General features: G+C 30.2%; 1 protein-coding gene across 1 annotated transcript in view; it reads left to right on the top strand.

Moving 5' to 3' along the window:
- The window catches only part of LOC108687825, a 79,837-nt gene extending 64,878 nt beyond the window's left edge, over nt 1-14,959 (top strand). The window contains exon 3 of the mRNA XM_018193811.1: nt 14,683-14,959. Coding sequence (XP_018049300.1) covers nt 14,683-14,959 — 277 coding nt within the window. The remainder of the gene's footprint in view (nt 1-14,682) is intronic.
- The last annotated feature ends 10,321 nt before the right edge of the window (nt 14,960-25,280 follow it).

The raw sequence follows: 25,280 nt of genomic DNA, 5'->3' as shown, positions 1-25,280 counted from the left end.
TATATATATATATCATATCTTTGTTAAAAAGGATCAAAATTTAAATTTAAAAAAAGATTTTGAAGCATAAAATCTATACTTTCGAAGGTTACTATATTCTTTGAATTTTGTAATTTTTATACCTATATAGAAAACTACGATAAAAAACTATGAAAAAAAGGGAAATTTTTCTTTTCACTTTGTGCATCTGTCACCTGAAAGAAAATTTGCGAAAATTGTTGACTATTTATATTGTGAAAATTTAAAGTTTCCTTACAAAAATCGTTTCTTGAAAATATTTCTACGATTTTTTGTTCTCGAATTATTTGCGAATTAAGTAAAAAGGAGTAAGATTCCTCATACCTCCATTGAAAATTATCATACTGCAATTAAAAAAATAGATTCCTAAAGCTGCAACGTTGCTCTATCGAATAGTATCATGTTAATTTTTTAAATGTAAAATATATATATAAATTTGAGTTAAAAATGTGATATTACTATCAGTATAACCATTGTGCAATGAAAAAAAGGACAATATCATATTTTTAGCTCAAATGTACAGGGTGTTGCATCATCATACAGGTCAATATGACGGGTTGCCCATTCGAGCAGGCGCGCAAAGTCATTCATACTTGCGTAGACACACTTCGGCACACAATCAATGCTACACCTTCTTTTCCAATAAAATTCGTAGCATCAAATTGTGATGTAATTATGACAAACTTCTGTAGAAATAGGTTAAAACAGAAGTGACAAAATATAGGTTATAAAAACAAATTTTATCATGAAAACGAAAGATGTCTCCCTTCTTACAAGAAAAACTCGATCATAATCGATCATAATCATTATGTAATATAATTTAATTACTTGAATTATAGAGAACGAAAGTTATAGAGAAAAAAAACAATATCTTTGCAAATTTAAATTATAAATCGACCAATAAATTTGAATCACTGCAAATTTAAATAACGACACTTATGCAAACAAATCTTATAATATTTATTTTAAAAGAATAATAATTCATTAATAAATTAATAATTTAATAAACTGTAATAAGCATTATACAATTATTTATATAATTGCATATTACATCTATATTTTATAAATCTCTAAGATGATTATTACTAAAAAGCATAACATTGAATATGATGCAAATTGGTAAGTTTAAAATGTAATTTAACATCACGTTTAATGAACATTTTGAATTAATAATTCTTTTATAAAAAAACAAAGAAAAAAGAGGGTTATGAAAAATTATTATATAAAAACAGAACAAGATAAGTAGAATGTACAAAAAAACAAAAAGGAAAAAGTTTTTAAGTTAATAACATTTTAATAAAGAATGCTAGCAATAGACATTTCGATCGTGATAGGATCATTCTCAATAATAAAAACATACATAATAAATAACGGTCGGAACAAAAAGATAATACAATAAATATTTCCCTCTCTAAGGTAAACGCTGATAACATAAAAACAATTATCATAATGATTACAGTTGTAATTTATAATGGAAAGGACGTGAATGATAGCTACTTGCAATCAATTATTATATGCTTTTAATGTAAATTCCATATAAGTGAAAATATAGCGCAAGATTGAAATAATATAACTGGATAAATTATAACAATTATAATAACAAATTATAATAATAAAATTATAACGCTAGAAAACGAGATAAATCATTAGCATAGAGACAATGTAATATGTGAGATAATACTTAGCAAAATTAGTGAAGGTTAAGATTGCAAAAAAAATTTTTTTTTATCTCTATATTAATTGGAAAGTTTTTTATTTTAGATATAGTAACAGCTAAAATAAATATGCATATCTTTAATGTAACATACCTTAAGTTGAAATAAAAAGAGTTTCGGATACAAACAGTGCGTTAAACTTAGAGACAATGCGAAAAGAAATAAAAATATCTTGTCTCCCCCGATGTTCAAGACAAAATAAAATCACAAAAATGATATTCAAAGGAAGGAAGGTAAGGGTTAGTTGGAAAGTGGTTGGAAGAAGAAAATAAGAGGGGATAGAAATGTGGATAAAACCATGGAAGGAATAATAAAAATAAGAAGGATTTAAAAAGGAGAAAGAGATTGAATAATAGATAGATAGGATTCAGGCAATAATTCTGTGTCGTTTTGTCTATTTAGATCTTGTTTTTATCTTTTTATGTATATCATTTCAGATATCAATCTCTTATTATATGAAGATTCACTGTCCAATATCTTCACTTCATTCCATCTAAAATTATGATTGAGATTTATACGGTGATCAGAAATGATGGAGAACCCGTTTTTTTATTGATATCCGAAATATGTTCATGTATCCTCATACTTTTCTTTTGATCAACATAACTAGCCTCGCAATCACATGAGATCTTATAGTCCACATTTTGATGACCACATTTAGAAAGCAATTCTAACTTGTCATTTCCTCTCTTAATAAAACTTTTCAAGGTATTGGTGCTGGAAAATGCTAATTTACAATGAAACATGTTGGATATAGGTGAGAAACTTTCGGAGATAGATTTGACGTAAGGAACTGTAAAAAATTTTTTCTTTGATTTTTGGATTATGTATGTTTATTATGTATGTAAAAAAAATTTTAATCGATTTTCAATTATGGAAAAAATAAAAGGGAGAGAATAGCCATTATTAAGAAAATATGAATAGCTTCAACTAGATTGTTGAAATCGAGGATGTGATAACAGAAATATTTTATCAACGAAACTGATAATTATGTCTCTTTTATGACAAAGAGGATGATTGGAATGGAAATTCAGGAATCTTCTCGAAAATATAGTTTTGTGATATGTATCGAAAATAATTCTTTTATTGTCAATAATCAAAGTGGAGTCAAGAAAATTCAATCTATTGTCATTACCAACCTCCATGGTAAATTGTAATCTTGTATATAAAGAATTAAAAATAGTAAGAGTATTGTCGATGTATTCAGATAAAAGTGCGAGAACGATGTCATCGATATATCTGTAGAATATCTGTAAAATAGTGGATACTCATAAATTCGAGATATTTTTTTTAAATCCTGCATGTCAGCAATGATAGGAGATAATGAACCTATTGGAGTACCAAAAACTTGTTTGTAAAACTTATTGTGAGAAGTAAAAAAAGGAGAATTCAAAACAAATTTTACAGCCAACAAATTTCTCTTTTAAAATATTAGTTTTTGTGGATATATGAATTCATCTCTTCTCAATACTATTCCAATATTATTGCCAAATCTATAGGAACATTAATAAAGAGAGACACAATGTCCAATGAAGCTAATACATAATTAGAGTCAAAAGCCATGCCATTTAATTTCTGTACAAGATAGAAGCTGTCTATAATATGGCTAGGAGCTTGTGGTATGCTTTTAATAATTATGTTGTGTAAAAAAAAGAGAAAAATAGTACAAGGGATTGTTTATAGATGATACAACTTTCAATAGGTTACCAGCTGAATTTTGGTCAAACCATATGCTCTAGAAATATTATCCGAAATCATTAATTTTTTATATGTCAATTCATCGATAAAATCACAGATCTTCCATCTTGTAAGAAGCGTAAGTCCTGTGTCAACTTTTTCGTAGGAAAAAGTGTTATAATAGAATAGATATCAACATCTGAAAGAATCTCCTCCATCTTTGATATATATAAATCTTTATCAAGTATGACAGTGACATTACCTTTGTCTGCAATAAGTAAATTAGAATAGTCATTGATAAATATCTTAGTGAGATGCCATTCTAAAATTATTCTGTCATTGAAACTAGGAGAAGGAAAATTGTTATAAAATTTATTGAGAATAGGAATGGAGTTATTTCTAACAAAGTTGATGACAATATTCTTAGGGCGACTAGTAATACTGTGTTCAATACATTTGAATTCAACTAGGACATTTTCTTTATTGTCTTGATTGATAGGAAGATTAAATTTTTCACCTAGTTTTAACAAGTATGAACAGTTATAATAAGTTGAACCTCGAGGAATATCGGTACTATTTAAATTGACAAATCAGTTATCTTGTAACATCTCTAAAGAAGCTTTATTAAATTCTTTTGGATGTAGACTCTTTCAGTGTCAGAATAGTGAGCTCCAATATTGTGTGAGACTTCACAAACAGTGAGTAGATTCTTATTGTTGAAATTGTTACAAAGATCATTTGTACAAATAGTACAGACATATGAGATCGGTCTGATTCTTGAACAAGAAAAACTAGATTTTCTATTCACTAATCAATCAATCTTCTTATGTATTTTATTCATCTGTTCGAGAAAATAAGAACCACTAATATGAAAATATATGAAAAACTTATCACTTATGGAAGCTGGCAAAATAGGGATTGTATTAGAGATATTACAAATATGAACTCTAGTTATAAGCAAATGGGAATAGGCATCTTTCAATTCTAGTCGCATAATTATCTTCACAAATTTTAATTGAATATTTTCAAGTCGTTTATATGAGTTAATATTGTAAAGTGAAAAATTTTTGACCTTGATGAATTTGTATAAATGTGGAAGAACTAAATCTAATTTAAAACACGAATTTAAAAATTTAATCCTAATATTTACACTTAATTTGACTGAATTACATAGTTCTTTAAGTAAATTGCAAGTATTAACAAAATTATTTCTGATAAAGAAAAAAGTGAAAGGAAAATAAACGTGAATATAACGCATAGTTTCGCCCGCGTGTATTAAATTATCTGATTAGTAATCCCAAATTTCCCAAATTTCAGAAAGATAAAGAAAAAAGAGGGCTACGAGTAAAAAATTATTATATAAAAACAGAACAAGATAAATAGAACGTACAAAAAAATAAAAAGGAAACAAAAATGTTTTAAGTTAAAATTTTAATAAAGAATACTAGCAATAGATGTTTTGATCACGATTGGATCATTCTCAATAATAAAACATAATAAATAACAGTCGGAATAGAAATATAATACAATAAATATTTCGCTCTCTAAGATAAACGCTGATAACATAAAAACAATTATCGTAATGTTCGCTTGAATCCTATCTACTTATTATTCAATCTTTTTCTCCTTTTTAATTCCTTCTTGTTTTTATTATTTCTTCCATGGTTTCATCCACATTTCTATCCCCTCTTATTTTCCTCCTAGCACTTTCCAACTAACCCTTACCTTCCTTCCTTTGAATATCATTTTTGTGATTTTATTTTGTTTTTCTTGAATCGGGGGAGACAAGATATTTTTATTTCTTTTCGCATTGTCTCTAAGTTTAACGCACTGTTTATATCCAAAACTCTTTTTATTTAAGGTATGTTACACTAACTTAAGGTATGTTACACTAAAGATATGCATATTTATTTTAGCTGTTACTATAATATATCTAAAATAAAAAAACTTTCCAGTTAATATAGAGATAAAAAAAAAATTTTTTTTGCAATCTTAACCTTCACTAATTTTGCTGAATATTATCTCACATATTACACTGTATGCTAGTCTTTAATGGTTTATCTCGTGCTCTAGCGTTATAATTTTGTTATATTATAATTTATATCCAATTATATCATTTCAGTTTTGCACTATATTTTCACTTATATTATATGGTTTTCTACAAAGTCATACTCATGTTTGCGTTCTCCGTTCACTTGTAATCGAAGAATGCTCATTCTTTTTTTTATCAGTGTCAAATTGACACTAAGCATATAATCTGACTGCAAGGAGCTATCATTTGCATCTTTTCCGTTATACATTATAACTGTGAATATTACGATTATTACGATAATTATATACGATAATTGTTTTTATGTTATCAGCGTTTATCTAGAGAGCGAAATATTTATTGTATTATGTTTTTGTTCCGATCGTTATTTATTATGTTTTTATTATTAAGAATAATCTTATCGCGATCGAAATGTCTATTGCTAGCATTGTTTATTAAAATTTTAATTTAAAACATTTTCGTTTCCTTTTCGTTTTTTTGTACATTTTACTTGTTCTGTTTTTATATAATAATTTTTAGCTCGTAGCTCTCTTTTTTCTTTGTTTTTCTGAAATTTATGAGCCTTATTACTAATCAGATAATTTTAATTCTTTTGTAGTTACATGTGTTACAATTTAGCATTATTTATATAAATATGCTTATCATATATTAAATTGACTGTTAATTTAATAATAAAGTATTAACATTCCAATAATGTATTAACATTTCAATAAATTATGCTGAAGATCTGCCGATAATCATTTTTATCGTTATTTATGATATTTACTGTATCAAAATTTACTGTAGTATCCTTGTAAATTTTTCTAGTTATAAATGCTATTTTAATATCAAGAATATGAGTTTTTTTTTCTTCTTTTTCATATTAAAATAAATATATATGCTAAATGTGTATGCGGATAAATATGTGCGACTATGTGCTTACTATTGATCGTTCTGGAAAACATAGGGAAAATCATGCATTTTCTCTATTTAAAAGAGACACAGTAATGATACGCTAAAGAAATAATTAATTTCCTATTGTATCATACCATGTTATTGCTACGTTGCATAGATCGTATCGTAGATTGATATACCATATCATATATAAATATACCATACCATAAAGTCTATGTGCTCTTTTAAGGTTTTGTTCCAAAATGTATACTGTTAGTATTGAAATATATACGTTTACATTACGTGCACTATACATTTTTAGTATTGGGAACACAATCTATATATATGAAAAAATATGTCAATCTGTGATAGCAGTTATTAAACAGCTTGGAAAATTTGTGAGAAATCTGTTATATCTATTTAACGATGGAGCGTTATAAAAACAAAGAATTGGCAAATATGTTGCTTATTTATGGAGAATGTCAAAAAAATCAAAGACAAGCCGTAACTCTTTATGCGGAACGTTTTTCTAACAAGCAACACCAGGGCACGGATTTTTCCACAGTCTATTTATTAGATTTGTTTAATATGGGACATTACATGTTTCAACACGTTCACATACTTCAGTGAGTAGAAGCAACAATTAATGCAATAAGATAAGCTATTATTGCTAATCCGCATACAAGTATTGGATATGATCTCCAACTGGACTATACCAAAGTTCGGAATTTTCATAGAATTGTAAAGAAAAATCTTAGCTGGCAGCCATTTAAAAGACATACAACACAAAAAATATTTCCCCAAGATTTGCCTCGTAGAGAAGCTTTTTATGATTTGCTTTCAGAGCAAATAAGAATAAGATAGTAATTGGTGATTATCATTTTTTACCACGACTAGAATAGCACTGATTTTTTTTTCAAATAATTATTTATGCTACCGTGCGCTTAGTCCGCGAACTAAATAAATAAGGGCGTCCTTGTTTAACCTATAAGTTAAACAAAGACATCTATCGTATAAGTCGCGAACTAAGCGCACGATGTAAATCAAGCCATTGAAGAAGAGAAATTTAAATTTTTTTAGCTTTAGAAATCGTTCGAATGTTGATTCATCGTGAGACGATAATCACAAATTTTTAATTTATTAATATTCGAGCTATTTTTATTTCAAAACCTACAAAATCGTAGCAATTAATTACCTTTGTTCCAGATTGACATAAACAATATTCCTAATGATAACTTTTAAGAAGAATTTTATGGACAGATGAATACACTTTCCACAGTGATGGACGATATATCGACATAAGCATCATTATGTGGAAGAAAATTCGCATTGTAGAAAAGAAACTCACATTCAGAAATAATGTTAATGTCTGGATTTTAGATAATTATGTTATCGTACTATTTTTCTTTCCGGAAAATGTTAATATTACAGCAACTACTTATTCCATATTCCTGGTAGAAACACTACCATTATATTACCATATACAAAAAATACAAACAACAAGTGAAAAAATAACACCTATGTTATCGAAGATGCGAAAAAACTTAATATCAAGAATTGCTTATGTGCAATAATGTTATTTTTTCACTTTGAAATTGCTTATGTGCAATAGTGTTATTTTTTCACTTGCTGTTTGTATTTTTTGTATCAAATCATTTCTGCGTGGTAAATCATAAACTTGATCTTATGTAACCTCACACAAAGAAATCCATAAGCGTTATGTTAAGTGAACGTGGGGCCATTCTTGCAGAGTGATATGGATACTTATCCATCTGTTAGAAAATTTTCGATTGAAGATAATTTGAGTTAAAAGAGATGAATGAGCAGGATGGCCATCTTATTGAAATATTATATCTGGAATTACAGCTAATGGAACATCTTTTAACAAATATGATAATGTTTCTACTAGAAATATGGAATAAGTTTCTGCTATAATATTAATATCTTCCGAAAAGAAAAATAGCTCGATAATATAATTATTCAAAATTTCTATCCAGATATTAACATGGAATTGTCCCTCAAGGGGCATTTCCTTTATGCAATAAGGATTTTTCTCCGTATAGAATTTCATGTCTATTAAATAATAAATGTATTTATCTGTTATCCAGAAGTTATCCAGAAAATTCTCTTTAAAAAAAAAAATCATCATTAGCAATATCTACCTTATTTGTTATTACGATTTTATATGTTTTTGAAATCAAAATGGCACAAATAGTATTAAATTCAAAATTTTTGGACATTGTCTCACCAGGAAGCAATATTTAATATTATAATTTTTGGTTTCCAAAGCTCCAAAAAAGCTTAATATTTGATTTCTCTTTTAAATTCTACATTATTAAAAAAAATCAAGGCCTATTTTCAATTGTGGAATCCAATTGTGGCTGCCACTAATTACTAATACATCTTATTATTCTTATTTACTCTAAAAGCCGATCATAAAACGCTTCTCGATGAGGCAAATCTTGAGGAGATAATCTTTGTTATATGTTTTTCAAATGGATGCCATTCAACATTTTTCTTAATAATTCTGAACTTTTGTATGATCCATTTGTAGAGAATATCTACTTATATATGGATTAACAATAATAGCTTTTCTTACTACAATAGTTGCTGCTTTATTTGTGTGTGCCGTGAATGTGTTGGGGCGTATAACATTCCATGTTGACAAAGTTTAATAAATAAACTTTGAAAAAATCTGTATTCAGAATGTCGCTTATTTGGAAAATCCTTCGCATAGAGGACTGTGTCTTGCTTTGATTTTTATGATCCTCTATAAATAAGCAATATTTGCCAAATCTTTATTAGTATAACTCTCTATTGTGAAACGTATCAGAAACTTTTTAAGCTATTTAACAACAATTAATCGATATTGATTGTCTCATATCTCCCTTATTCTTATGCCTTGTGATATTTATTTTGGAATATTAATATTAATAATATTAAAATATTTTGTTATTAAATTAATAATACTCTTCAACATGAATTTTAGATCAGAAATCAAACTAACAATTCTTACAAATTTTTTTAAGCTGAACATAAATCCATAAATTAAATTGTTTTATTACGTCTCATGTTTTTGAGAAAATTCGACTCAAAAATGATAATCCCAGAAACCGTTTTATGCAATTCCTATTATAAGCTGCTATTTTCTTTCTTTTAATTCATCTGCATATAACTGTATATTTTTCATAAAGCAATTAATAGGTGATTTTTATAGATTTTTTATTGCTGTAAATAAATTCGTAAATAAAAATAATCTATCACGTCTTTTAGCTATTGTATTTTGACTCAAAATTATCCAAGAATGTCATTTTTGGCATCTTTGAATCTAATTTTATCAACATGATAGAGTAATTTTATTTATGGATTGATTTTCAACATTATAAAATCTATAAGAATTAACTAATCGGATTTGTGGTAAAAAAATTAATTTGTTGAACAGTGTCAATTTAATATATTAATATTATCTTCGTATAAAAAATGCCTATTGCATATAAACCTACAGAGGCATCATTACTGAAAAATATTCATTAAATATAATAATTAATTTACATCTTATAAAACTTGCCAAGTTGCATTTAATGTATATTTTTTAGTAATAATCCTCTTTATGAAATGCAGTCTTTTATATAAAGAATTATATAATGCTATTAATATAATATAATGCTATTAATGCCAGTTTACTAAATTATTATTAATGAATTGTTAACATCAGTTTATTTATGAATTAACTGTTATTAATGTTATTAATGAATTATATTTATTCTAAAATAAATATAAGATTCATCGATTATTGTCATTATTTAAATTTGCAGTGAATTATATTTATTGGTCAATTTATGATTTAAATTTGCAAAAGTATGTTTATTTCTGACTTTCATTCTCTGTAAAAATAATTCAAATAATCAAATTATATTACACAATGATTATAATCGACTAGGATCGAATTTTGCTGATAAAAAAGAAGATGTACTTCACGTTTTCACGATAAAATTCGTTTTTATAACCTAATAGTATATGTCACTTCGGCTTCTATTTTAATCTATTTCTATGTTGTTATATTTGCATCACAATTTGATATGCTACAAATTTGATTGCAAAAGAAGGTATACCATTGACTGTGTGCCGAAGTCTACGCAAGTGACCTTGCGCGCCTGCTCGAATGGCAACCCATCATACTAACCTGTATGGTGATGCAACATCCTGTACATATATTCTATTTTTTTTTTAAATTGATAATTATACCACTTGATAGAATAATGTTTCAGCTTTAAGAATCGATTTTATTAATTACGATGATTTTTAATGAAGTTGTGAGTAATCAAAATCAGAATGTCCTTTTATTTAATCCGCGTGTAACTTGATAACAAAAAGTCGTAGGAATATTTTTTTTAAATTTTTAGGAACTTTTAGGAAAAACTTTAACCTTTCACATCATATAGTCGAAAATTTCGTAACAAATATTCTGTATATAATTTTGAGCTATCAACATTCCGCAGAACTTCTCTCCAATATAACCTCAATCCAATATATTTCGAAGTGTTCCAATCTTCTTGTTCGATTTCAGTATCCTTTTTAATTTTCGCAACGAAGTGTTTTAATCCGAACATGGATCTGAAATAAATCGTAATAATCGATTTGACGATTTAGCAACTTAATGATTCGCGACGAGGAGAAAAAGAGGACTCGAATTTTCAGAAATCAAACATGTTGCCAAATTTCGACATTGAATTTCCCATAGAAATAATGGTCGTATCAAGCTAAAATTTGGCATGAAAGCAACTAAATTTATGTAAATTCAAAAGATCAAATTTTCTAAAAATAAATAAGACTACGGAGTTATTATTGGGAGTACAAATAAGTTTCCGCCGTTGCAAAAGACAACGCCACTAATAAACTATAGTTAAAATTGTTTGATGTAAAACGACATATCGTAAGATTGGACATCCGGCAACACCATAACCTTGAAATATTAGCGATTTTATATCAGCATCATATATTTTTTTTGTACGAAAATGTCGAGTTTTGAGCCGAATAAGCGTCATTTGCGGGAACTTTTGATTTACTTCTTTAATTTGAAGAAATCTGCAACTGAGGCTCATAGATTGCTTGTAGAAGCATATAGTGATGCTACCTTAAGTGAGAGAAGTTGTCGTGAGTAGTTTCAAAAGTTTAAGAACGGTGAATTTGACGTCGAAGACAAAGAACGTAGCAGAAGGCCGAAAGTGTACGAAGACGCGGAATTGGAAGCATTATTGGATGAAGATTCGTGCCAAACGCAAAAAGAACTTGCACTTACATTAAGAGTGACTCAACAAGCAATTTCATATCGTTTGAAATCATTGGGAATGATTCAAAAGCAAGGGAATTGAGTTTCATATGAACTGAAGCCGAGAAACGTTGAATGCCGATTTTTCACATGTAAAATGCTGCTTGCCAGGCATAAACGAAATTAATTGATGCTCGTTTCAAGCGACTACAAAGATTGAAACATCTCAAGTGAATTATTTCATAATGATTTTTATATAGAATAACAATGCGATGAAAGCCTCGGCTCGGGAATAAATTTCTCGTCTCCGGACAAAATTATTTTTTCCAAGAATTTCATTATTTCGGCATTGGCACGTGCCTCGCGAGTGATCTATTTGGTTAGCTCACGCTAGCCAACGCACGCGTCACGTCCGTATGGAGTGATAGAAAGTAATATGATTATCCAAATGTTATTCCAATAAATTTTGACATGGAATATTTACGCAAAATGTTCAAATTAATGAGTATTTTATACAGATAATGTGAAACCAAATAGAAAAAGGAAATACAGCGTAGGAAAAAAAAATTTTATTTATATACATGGAAAGACGTAACTGTCCTGGAATATGCTCAAAATTATTCCATTTTTTTCTAGAAAACACAATAAATATAGGGAATAATTGAATAATTCCGATCGGAATCCATTCTGATCTGTTTCATAATAAGTATTCAGTATCTATAGAATAAGTTATTCAGTTTCTGCTATCAAGACTTTATTTGGTTTTTGTTACAATCTGCTGGTATATATAAAGTGTCCCAAAAAAGTTCGAAATATTGAATAATCTTGGAAAATAAATTTTACAGAAAAATGTTTTAAACAAATGTTGTAAGGTTCAAAAAGACATATTTATTAAGTGTACAACTTTGCTTCCGCCGTTTTCCTACAAATGGTTTTAGCGGTAAGTGATGATCGAAATAAATAGATCATAGACGTCATATAATAAACTTGGACATCTGTCAACATAACCCCATAGAAACATTAATCGATTTGTGTCTGCATCATAAAATTATTCTCGATTGAAAATGTCAGTTTACGAGCCAAATTCTCGTCATTTGCGGAAGGTTTTAATTTTTTGCTTCAATATGAAGAAATCTGCGGCTGAGGCTCATCGAATGCTCTCAAATACTTATGGTGAGGCCACTATTGCCGTGAAAGTGAAAGAACGTGAGTGGTTTCAACGCTTCAAGAACGGTGATTTTGATGTCCAAGGTCATGCTCTGTATTTGGTGGGACCAGCTCGGCGTAATGTATTATGAACTGTTAAAACCGACTGAAACAATCACAGGCGATCGGTATCAAACGCAATTGATGCGTTTGAGCCGAGCATTGAAAGACAAACGGCCGCAATACAACGAGAGACACGATAAAGTGATTTTGCAGCATGACAATGACCCCATGTTGCGAAAGTGGTCAAGACATACTTGGAAACGTTGAAATGGGAAATCCTACCCCACCCGCCGTATTCTCCAGACGTTGCTCCCTCTGACTATCACTTGTTTCGATCAATCGCACACGGCCTGGCTGACCAGCACTTCCGGTCTTATGAAGAAGTAAAAAATTGGATCGACTCGTGGATAACCTCAAAAGATGACCAATTTTTTCGACGCGGGATTCGTACGTTACCCGAAAGATGGGAGAAAGTAATGGCCAGCGATGGACAATACTTTGAATCATAAATGTATAACCAGTTTTTTACAATAAAGCCTCGAATTTCGGAAAAAAACGGCGGAAGCAAAGTTGTACACCTAATATTAACCTTATCAATTTGATATTGGATGGCATCGCCAAAGTCAGATCACATTGATTTTTTTAAACGAAACATCCTACTTTTGATTCCAGAATGTAATAACTGGTATCAAGAGCTTTTCAAAACACCACAAAAAAGTTATTTTTCATAAAGTTACTTTTCGAATTATAAGGCTCGAAAGTTACAGTACTGCTAGCATTAGCATTAGAGATTTTTGATCGATGATTAAAACCTCTTGAATGTTGTTCAATATTATGTCCTGGATGAATATTATTAAGAACAAGATTATCGAAAATTGTTTCTCTTATTTTCATTTTTATATAAAAATGTATTTTCAATCCAGGACATCCTAAACAACATTCAAGATCATTTTAATGTTCGTCAGTTGGACACCTTGCATAATGCTAATACCAGCGGTACTGTAACTTTCAAACCTTATAACTATAAAGTGAAAAATAATTATTGTATTGTTTTAAAAAGCTCTACCAGATTATTAGATTCTGAAATCAAAAATAGGGTGTTCCGTTTTAAAAAATCAATATGACCTTGATCTGATCTTGGGGATGCTACCTAAAGTCAAATTGATAAGATCAATAAAAAGACCTTTTTAAATCCTACAACTTTTGTCTAAAACATTTCTGTAAAACTTTTTTTTCCGAGATATTCAATTTCAACCTTTTTTGGAACACACTCTGTATGTCTTGCAGGTTTTGTCATATTTCTGACAGCAATTTGCTGACAATGTTGGATAATACAAACTTTGTGTACAATTTATTACCTTTTTGCAATCAAAAATTGGTAATTGGATCTGCTCAAAATCTGTCTTTGCAGACTTTGTTATCAGGATAGGTATATTCACGAAATCAACTATGAATTCGAAATAAACCACAACGAGGAAAAGAGGTAATAGCGATTCAAAATTCAGTTTTATATAATTAAATTTTAAGAGCAGTATATTCATAATCCGTTCTTATTTTAAGACCGTCTTAAGTAATGCCTCAAGATACTAATACGATTATTTGATTGATTCACTTTCTTAAGACTGTATTTAAGACGGTCTTAAGTATAAGATTCGATTATGAATACCGTACTATATATTTTTGCATATCTCTTATAGGAAATTGATATTCCATATCTGATATTCAATATCTGTAAATTCATTGGAATAAAGAAAATATTTTCTGCAGAATTTATGTTATTCTGAGAAACATTACTGTATTTAATTTATGTATCAGAAAATATTAGCAAATCTTCCAATTAATTTCATTGTTTGCCTGATGTCATTTCGCAGATACTCGGTACCTTGCGACAAATCGCTCGACAGGCTCAAATGTCGTTGTGGAACGCCACCCAGGATCAGTGCGAGTCCCGCGGACCATGGTGACAGCCTAGCAACAAGAGAACGGCCACAGGAAGCCGAAATGGATCTTACTTTGAAAGCTCATCATCCTGCATCCGTTAGGCATTCGTTATTTCATCATTTATCAAGCAATCACCAGCAGCAAGATATTGTGCAAACCATAGACGAGCCTTTGGATGTCACTCTCAACAGCAGCAAGAACAACTAAAGGCCGTTCTTTATGATTACTCGCAAAATTTGACTCTTTAAAATCTCTGCAGACGTACAACTCTACAGCATAGAAAAGCAAAACACGCTCACAAATACACACATTTTGTATTTACATGTTTTGAAAATCATTTAAAAAATTTTTGTCCTTTCATCTCTGAATTAAAATTTTTTAAATTTTCTCATAGAAATATTAATTTAATTACATAATAATTTTATTTTATTTTATTATATGCGCGTAAATTCATACATTTAAGAGTCATATCCTTTTCGAACAGTCATCAGTCAGAAATTAACGATCAATGAATAATCATTGACCGTTAATCAATTCCTAATCGTTACAGAAGGATATTGACATCTAATGTGACATTAAAAGAAAGATACTGGGAAGAAAGTTGATTACATTGCAATGTGAATGACGCTTTCATCGTTACATATTTTATTGTTATATTTATAAAATTATTGTATTTATTGAGAGTGTGTAGTAATTTAGCAGCGTACCACGGAAAAATATTTAAATTAAATATTTAAATATTTAAAATGCTGTCATCTTTCTACGTTTCTAACTTTGAAATTCCTTGCACTGATTCCACGCTGTAGGCTGTAATGATTGAGAATGAAGTATTTTTAAAGCAATATTTTATAATAACAATTAGGCACTAAAATATCTTTTGAAATATGCGATCTGAAAAAGTGCGCATAATCAAAGATTCTCAAATAAAAGAGAGCAATAAGTATACGCTATATTTATTTTTTTTTGTTATTGAGATAGTTGTTAATATTTATTTTTTTGACAATTTCTGTGTCACAATGTGTTTCCTTCGAACATTTTATTAATAGTATTAATAGTAAAGGATGCAATCCGGATATCCGGCATTCGGAATTATCTGGCACTTTTTATTATTCGGTCGGATTGCCGGATATCATTAATATCCAGCAATATCCGGGTGAAATTTTAAATTGAAAGTGCGTTATTGATGCAGAATTCTATTCTTTTAGCTGAATTTCTTACACAGTTTATGATTTTGCATTTTAGTAATAGTTTTAGTAATAGTGATTTATATTAAAGCTCGGAACCCAAGTACCCGAATATTCATCCGCCCGTTACGGATCTGGACAGGTTCCGCGGATACGTGATACTTCGGGTATCTGCAAATCTGTGCGCAATATGGGTGCCCAAGGAATTGTGAGTGAAATGAGTACCCGTATCGATACGAGTATCCGCTATTAGTATAATTATTATAGAATTTGATCTCAGAAAAATTCATCAGGATAAATTTTTGAACCTTTATTTTTGCATAAGATTGAAGGAGAAAAATGGGTACCATTGTAATGGCCACTAAGAAAAATAATTAAACAAATAGGATACAAATTTCGGTTTTTTGCAAATATCTCTATAAATCAATTTTACCAAGAAAATATAAGAGAAAAAAATTAAAGAGCAGAAAATTTTATACAGAAAAGGTTCTATAAGTTTTTGTTGTAGCAATATTTTCCACGTAAGAAATTATGAAATATGTACTTTGCGCAGTGAAGTTGTGAAGCGTGCCGATAAGACGCAAAATGGAGCATCGCATGCGCGACAAAAAATATCATAACTTTTGGATTATCGTATAACTTTTTGAATTATCGTATAGAAATTGGCCAAAACGTGTTGAAAAGCTGAAAGCTTTTTTTCTTTAGTTTTTTAATGGAATTTGTTTCAAAAAACAAAGAAAAAAGAGGGCTACGAGCCAAAAATTATTAAATAAAAACAAAACAAGATAAAGTAGAATGTACAAAAAAACAATAAAGGAAACGAAAACGTTTTAAGTAAAAATTTTAATAAAGAATGCTAGCAATAGACGTTTCGATCGCGATCGAATCATTCTCAATATTAAAAACATAATAAATAATGGTGGGAAAATAAACAAAAACATAATACAATAAATATTTCGGGCAAATGCTGATAAAAAAATCATCGTAATGTTCACAGTTACAATGTATAATGGAAAGGATACGAATGATAGCTACAGTCAAATTATATACTTATAGTGTCAATTTGATAAAAAGAATGAGTATCCTTCGATTACAAGTGAACGGAGAATGCAAATAAGTATAATCCTGTAGAAAATTATACAAGTGAAAATATAGCGCAAGATTGAAACAATATAACTGGATATAAATTATAACTAAATTATATAACTAAATATAACTAAATTATAGCGCTAGAACACGAGATAAACCAAAGACTAGCATACAAACAATGTAATATGTGAGATAATACTTAGCAAAATTAATGAAGGTTAAGATTGCAAAAATTTTTTTATTTCTATATTAACTGGAAAGTTTTTTATTTTAGATATAGCAACAGCTAAAATAAATATGTATGATATCTTTAATATAACATACCTTAAGTCAAAAGTAGAAGAGTTCAAAAGTAAAAAGTAAGTCATAAGTAAAAAAAGTTTCGAATACAAATAGTGCGTTAAACTTAGAGACCATGCGAAAAGAAATAAAAATATCTTGTCTCCTCCGATGGTCAAGACAAAATGGAATCACAGAAATGACATTCAAAGGAAGGAAGGTAAGAGTTAGTTGGAAAGTGGTAGGAGAAAGACAATAAGAGAGGAAATGTGGAACCAGGAATAATAAAGGAAGGAATAATAAAGAAGGAATTAAGAAGGAGAAAGAGATTCAATAATAGATAGATAGGATTCAGGCAAAGAGTCTAAGTCGTTTTATATATTTAAGCCTTGTTTTTGTCTTTTTATATGTATCATTTCGGATATCAATCTCTTATTATATGAAGATTCCAATATCTTCACTTCATTCTGAAATTGTGATTGAGATTTGTACATGGTCAGAAATGACCGATGGAGAACTGTTTTTTTATTGATATCCCAAATATGTTCACGTATCCTCGTATTCAATTTTTTTTTACCAACATAGCTAGCCTCGCAATCATTACATGAGATCTTATAGACTACATTTTGATTAGAAAACAATTCTAACTTGTCCTTTCTCTCTTGATAAAACTTTTCAAAATGTTGGTGATGGAAAATGCTAATTTACAGTGAAACATGTTGGATATAGGTGAGAAACTTTCGGAGATAGATTTAACATAAGGAACTGTAAAAAATTTTTTTTTTATTTGTGGATTGTATGTTATATGTTTATCTATGTGAAATTTTAATCGGTTTTCAATTGTGGAAAAAATAAAAGGAAGAGGATAATCATTAAGAAAAATATGAATAGCTTCAATTAGAATTGTTATGTTGAAACCGAGGATGTGATAACAGAAATATTTTATCAACGAAACTGATAATTATGCCTCTTTTATGACAAAGAGGATGATTGGAATGGAAATTCAGGAACCTTCCCGAAAATGTAGTTTTGTGATATGTATCGAAAATAATTCTTTTATTGTCAATAATCAAAGTGGTGTCAGAAAAATTCAATCTATTGTCATTGCCAACCTCCATGGTAATCTTGTATGTATAAAGAATTAAAAATAATAAGAGTGTCGCCAATGTATTCAGATGGAAGTGCGAGAACGATGTCATCGACATATCTGTAGTAAAATAATGGATGTACTTGTAAATTCGAGATGGCAATTTCTTCCAAATCCTGCATTACCATATCAACAATGATAGAAGATAATGAAGAACTCATTGAAGTATCAAAAACTTGTTTATAAAACTTATTGTTAAAGGTAAAAAAAGTAGAATTCAAAAACAAATTTTACAGCCGTAACAATTCCTCTTTTGAAATATTAGCTTTGTGGATATATGAACCCATTTCTTCTCAATACTATTCAATGCCAAATCTACAGAAACATTAGTAAAGAGAGACACAACGTCCAATGAAGCTAATACATAATTAGAGTCAAAAGCTTTGCCATTTAACTCTACAAGATAGAAGCTGTCTTTAATATAGCTAGGAGCTTGTGATATACTCTTAATAATTATGTTATGTAAAAAAAGAAGGGACTGTTTATAGATGATATAATGATTCTCAATGAGTTACCAGCTTTATGAATTTTGATCAATTCATGCGCTCTAGGATATTACTATCCGAAGTCATTAATCTATTATATGTCAATTCATCGATGAAACTACAGACCTTCCATCTCATAGAAAGCACACCTGTAAGTCCTATGTCAACTTTTTCGTAGAATCCCTGTTAATAAAAGAATAGATGTCAACATCCGAAAAAATCTTCTCCATCTTTAATATATAAATCTTTATCAAGCAGTGACATTATCTTTGTCTGCATTGGTAATAAATAAATTAGGATAGTCATTGATAAATAATAGTCTTAATGAGATGCAGCCATTCTGAAATTATTTTGTCATTGAAACTAGGAGAAAGAAAATTGTTATAAAATCTATTGAGGAATGGAATTATTTCTAACAAAATTGACAATATTCTTTGGACGACCAGAAATACCGTTTTCTATATATTTGTTAAATTCAACTAGGATATTTTTTTATTATCTTAATTGATGGGAAGACTAACTTTTTCACCTAGTTGTACAACAAGTACTGAACCTCAAGAGGAATATCGATACTACTTAAATTGACAAATCAATTGTAACATCTTCAAAGGAGAAACTTCACTAATTACTTCAATTTCACTAAATTCTTTTGGATGTAGACTCTTTCAATGTCAAAATAGCCAACCCTAAGTTGTGTGAGTCCTCACAAATAGTGAATAAATTCTTATTATTCAAATTGTTACAAAGATCATTTATACAAATAGTACAGACATATGAGATCGGTCTGATTCTTGAACAAGAAAAACTAGATTTTTTATTCACTAATCAATCAATCTTCTTATGTATTTTATTCATCTGTTTAAGAAGATAAGAACCACTAATATGAAAATATATGAAAAACTCATCACCTATTGAAGCTGGCAAAATAGGGATTGTATTAGAGATATTAAAAATATGAACTCTAGTTATATGCAAATGGGAATAAGCATCTTTCAATTCTAGTCGCATAATTATCTTCACAAATTTTAATTGAATATTTTAATTGAATATTTTCAAGTCGTTTATATGAGTTACTATTATAAAGTGAAAAAATCTTTGACCTTAATAAATTTATATAAATGTAAATTTATATAAATTTATATAAATTTATATAAATGTGGAGGAACTAAATCTAATTTGAAACACGAATTTAAAAATTTTATGCAGACCCTAATATTTACGCTTAATTTGACTGAATTACATAGTTCTTTAAGTAAATTACAAGTATGAACACCAAAATGATTTCTGATAAAGGAAAAAGTGAAAGGAAAAACATGAGTATAACTCATAGTTTCGCCGCGTGTATTAAATTATCTGATTAATAATAAGGTTCATAAATTTTAGAAAACAATGAAAAAAGAGAGCTACGAGCCAAAAATTATTAAATAAAAACAAAACAAGATAAAGAATGTACAAAAAAACAATAAAGAAACGAAAATGTTTTAAGTTATTATAAAAATTTTAATAAAGAATACTACTTCATTGGGAATACTACATTGGGAATGATTCAAAAGCAAGGGAATTGTGTTCCATATGAACTGAAGCCGAGAAACGTTGAATGTCGATTTTTCACATGTAAAATGCTTGCCAGGCATAAACGAAAGGGTTTTTTGCATCGTATAATCACTGGTGATGAAAAATGGATCCACTACGATAATCCAAAGAAGAAGAAATCATGGGGACTGGCCATGCTTCAACATCGACAGCCAAGCCGAATATTCATGGAAAAAAACTTATGTTGTATATTTGGTGGGATGGTGTCATGTATTATGTTGCTCAAACCGAACGAGATCATTACTGGGGCTCTCTACCGAACACAATTGAGCCGAGCACTCAAGGAAAAACGCGCCCACTACTACTTCAGGCAAATTATTCTCCTGCATGATAATGCTAGAGCACATATTGCGGCGCCGGTCAAAACCTATTTATTAGGTGTACAACTTTGCTTCCGCCGTTTTCCTACAGATGGCTTTAGCGGTAAGTGGTGGTCGAAATAAATAGATCATAGACGTCATACAACAAACTTGGGCATCTGTCGACATAACCCCATAGAAAAATTAGTCGATTTGTGTCTGCATCATAAAGTTATTCTCGATTGAAAATGTCAGTTTACAAGCCAAATTCTCGTCATTTGCGGGAGGTTTTAATTTTTTGCTTCAATATGAAGAAATCTGCGGCTGAGGCTCATCGAATGCTCTCAAATACTTATGGTGAGGCTACTATTGCCGTGAAAGTGAAAGAACGTGTCGTGAGTGGTTTCAACGCTTCAAGAACGGTGATTTTGATGTCCAAGGTCATGCTCTATATTTGGTGGGACCAGCTCGGCGTAGTGTATTATGAACTGTTAAAACCGAAACAACCACAGGCGATCGGTATCGAACGCAATTGATGCATTTGAGTCGAGCATTGAAAGACAAACGGCCACAATGCAACGAGAGACACGATAAAGTGATTTTGCAGCATGACAATGCTCGACCCCATGTTGCGAAAGTGGTCAAGACATACTTGGAAACGTTGAAATGGGAAGTCCTACCCCACCCGCCGTATTCTCCAGACGTTGCTCCCTCTGACTATCACTTGTTTCGATCAAGGGCACATAGCCTGGCTGACCAGCACTTCCGGTCTTACGAAGAAGTAAAAAATTGGATCGATTCGTGGATAGCCTCAAAAGATGACCAGTTTTTTTGACGCGGGATTCGTACGCTACCCAAAAGATAGGAGAAAGTAGTGGCCAGCGATGGACAATACTTTGAATCATAAATGTATATCCAGTTTTTTACAATAAAGCCTCGAATTTCGGAAAAAAACGGCGGAAGCAAAGTTGTACACCTAATAGAAATACTCAAAGTTCTACCCCACTCGCCGTATTCTCCAGACATTGTTCCTTCCGATTACTTGTTCCGATCGATGATGCATGGCTTGTCTGAGTGGCACTTCACATCATATGAAGATATCAAAAATTGTATCGATGATTGAATAGCCTCAAAATGAAGCGTTTTTCCGACACGATATCCACATGCTATCAGAAAGATGGGAAAAAATAGTGGCTAGCGATGGCCATTACTTTGAATAAAACTATGTACCGTTCTTTCACAATAAATGCTTAATTTTTAATAAAAACGGCGAAAACTTATTTGTACTCTCAATATATAGTATCTAATACAATATATAATATATTGTAACATAACATATGGAAGTACACAAATAATAATTAAAATTCAAAAAAATTAAAACCAGTAACAAAATCATTTATAAAATAATAAAATATAATACAGTAAAATATAATCAATAAAATTTATTTGTTGGTCAATGAAAAATAAAATAAAGATATATATAAAGATATAATAATACGTATTCATGAAGCTATTAAAAGTGATTTATATAATTCTTGCTAATTTTCATCTTCTTCTATATCTGGAACTATTATGATTTTTCAATTTTGTATTTGGCAATATCTGCATATAGAAGTACATAATAATCTTGATTTTCTGCAAGTTCTTTTTCACAACCCATTTTACAAGACAGAATACAGAAACATAACAGAATATCATATTTAATAAATCCGGTGACTTAAATATTTTTGATTCGAGTTGTGTTGTTCATTTTTCAGTGAAAAGATTTATATCAAAAAGCCATTTTTGCACTTGTAAATATACTCTATATAAGTGCTGTCGAACTGCATATGATGGCGGCTTTTTCTTCTTCGTGTGCTTATCCAGTTTATTCATTTCTTTTAGTGACCATCCCTCTATTCCATATAAAAGCATCGACCATATATAGCAACTAATGAATTTGATTCTCTAGATTTAGATTGAAGTCCATTGGTAAGAACTTTTTTAAATTTCATAAATGCCCTGCGAACCTATTCTATTCAGCATTTTTTCAGCTTCTGTTTCTGACGTCCAATCTTCACACAGCCACGTTTCTAGATATTTAAACTTGCTCACTCGCTCTATCTTCTAGTGTTAAGCTGACGTTTCTGAATATATCTGGTTCTCGGATAATAACCATGAATTTTGTTTTTTTATTGATATTTAATCCCATGTCTGTGCTATACTATCATGTTAAGAAGTTGTTCCAGATCATCTATGTTGTCTGTCATTAACATTATATCGTCTGCGTATAATGTTATTCAGCCATTCTCCATTGACCTTTATGCCTTCTAAATGTCCCCGAGCGCCTCTTGGAAATTAATCTCAATACATACAGATTAAATAAAAGGGGTGAATAAATACATCCCCTGTCGGATGTCTCTGCAGATCAACTGCGCTGGTTTCCTCTCCGTCAATCTTGATTTATACTTTTTGATTCCATTATAAATTTTTAATACATTGGATGTCTTTTGTATCTCTACAAAAGTTTCTCTTGAAGTTTCTCTTTTCCTGAGAATTTCCATAAATCTGTGATGTTGCATTCTCATAATCTATGAAACACAAATATACATTTTTCCTCTGATAGCAATTTTGCTCAAAACTTGCCACTATTGATTCTCTCATGCGTAGCCTCTGAACTCAAACTGAAAGTTATTGAGGCTCCTCTTGTCCTTCTTTGATGTAAAATTTTTAAAAATAATTTTAGAGCATGACTCATAAGACTAATCAGCCTATGGTCTGCGCATTTCTTCATTGTTTTTCTTTTTAAGAGAACGTTGAGAAAAACTATTGATCAAGATATATTCTTACGTATATTTTATTGGAAATTTTAAGAAGAAATGCTATTCCTTTCTCATCTAATAGCTTTAACAGTTCCGATCCCCCTTCATCTGGATCTGTGGCTTTGTTTGTTTTTGAGATTTTTATTGCTTTTTCAATTTCCCTCTTTGTTGGTCCAGTGAGATTATTGTTGTTTATGTTTATTTGTATGTCTGGCCTTTCATTTGCAAGAGACTTCTCACGTATTCTTCCCATATTTTCTTCTTTTCTTGAATATCATTGGCCATTTTTTTGTTTTCATTAACTATTACAAAAAACGTCCTTTTACGATAGATTTCGACTGTTCCCTTCAGTTTTTTATGTAGATTGAAATCATCGTGTAAGGTTTGTAGTTTTTCCATTTCCTTGCATTCTCGTTTTGGCTACAGTTCTTTGCTATCCTAATCTTTGTTCTTATTTTTTTCTGAGTTTCATTATATCTGCGTAGATCTGCTTGATATTTATATATCTGTCGCTCATCTATGAGCGAGAGAATCTCATTCATCATCCATTTATGCCTCCTTCTCTCAATATCTTAATTTGCTTTTTGTGATGCTTATTATAACGTCTTTTTAACTTTTCTCTTTTAACATTCTAGTTGGATTTTACTCACTTCCTTTCGGAACATTTCCTCTATGCTGCTATTTATTTCCCGATTTACTGTACTTCTTATGTCTTCTTGTTTAAATCTTTCATAGGCAATTCCTCGTCTTGAAGCTGGTCTTTCATGCATTATTAATTTGATTTTGATTGTTGCTTATCTTACTATAGTAGTAGTATATGATCGGAGAGTACATTCGCTTCAGGATAAGGCTTACTTAATTGAGGATCTAAAACGTTTATGAGTATATATTAGGTGTACAACTTTGTTTCCGCCGTTTTTTTTCCGAAATTCGAGGCTTTATTGTAAAAAACTGGTTATACATTTATGATTCAAAGTATTGTCTATCGCTGGCCACTATTTTCTCCCATCTTTCGGGTAGCGTACGAATCCCGCGTCGAAAAAATTGGTCATCTTTTGAGGCTATCCACGAATCGATCCAATTTTTTACTTCTTCATAAGACCGGAAGTGCTGGTCAGCCAGGCTATGTGCCCTTGATCGAAACAAGTGATAGTCAGAGGGAGCAACGTCTGGAGAATACGGCGGGTGGGATAGGACTTCCCATTTCAACATTTCCAAGTATGTCTTGACTACTTTCGCAACATGGGGTCGAGCATTGTCATGCTGCAAAATCACTTTATCGTGTCTCTCGTTGTATTGCGACCGTTTGTCTTTCAATGCTCGGCTCAAACGCATCAATTGCATTCGATACCGATCGCCTGTGATTGTTTCAGTCGGTTTTAACAGTTCATAATACACTACGCCGAGCTGGTCCCACCAAATACAGAGCATCACCTTGGACGTCAAAATCACTGTTTTTGAAGCGTTGAAACCACTCATGACATGTTCTTTCACTAATAACGGCCTCACCATAAGTATTTAAGAGCATTCGATGAGCCTCAGCCGCAGATTTCTTCATATTGAAGCAAAATTAAATCCCGCAAATGACGAGAATTTGGCTTGTAAACTGACATTTTCAATCGAGAATAACTTTATAATGCAGACACAAATC

The sequence above is a fragment of the Atta colombica genome, unplaced genomic scaffold, assembly GCF_001594045.1.
Source record: "Atta colombica isolate Treedump-2 unplaced genomic scaffold, Acol1.0 scaffold218, whole genome shotgun sequence".
Lineage (NCBI taxonomy): Eukaryota > Metazoa > Arthropoda > Insecta > Hymenoptera > Formicidae > Atta > Atta colombica.
This window is presented reverse-complemented; position numbering and strand designations above follow the sequence as displayed.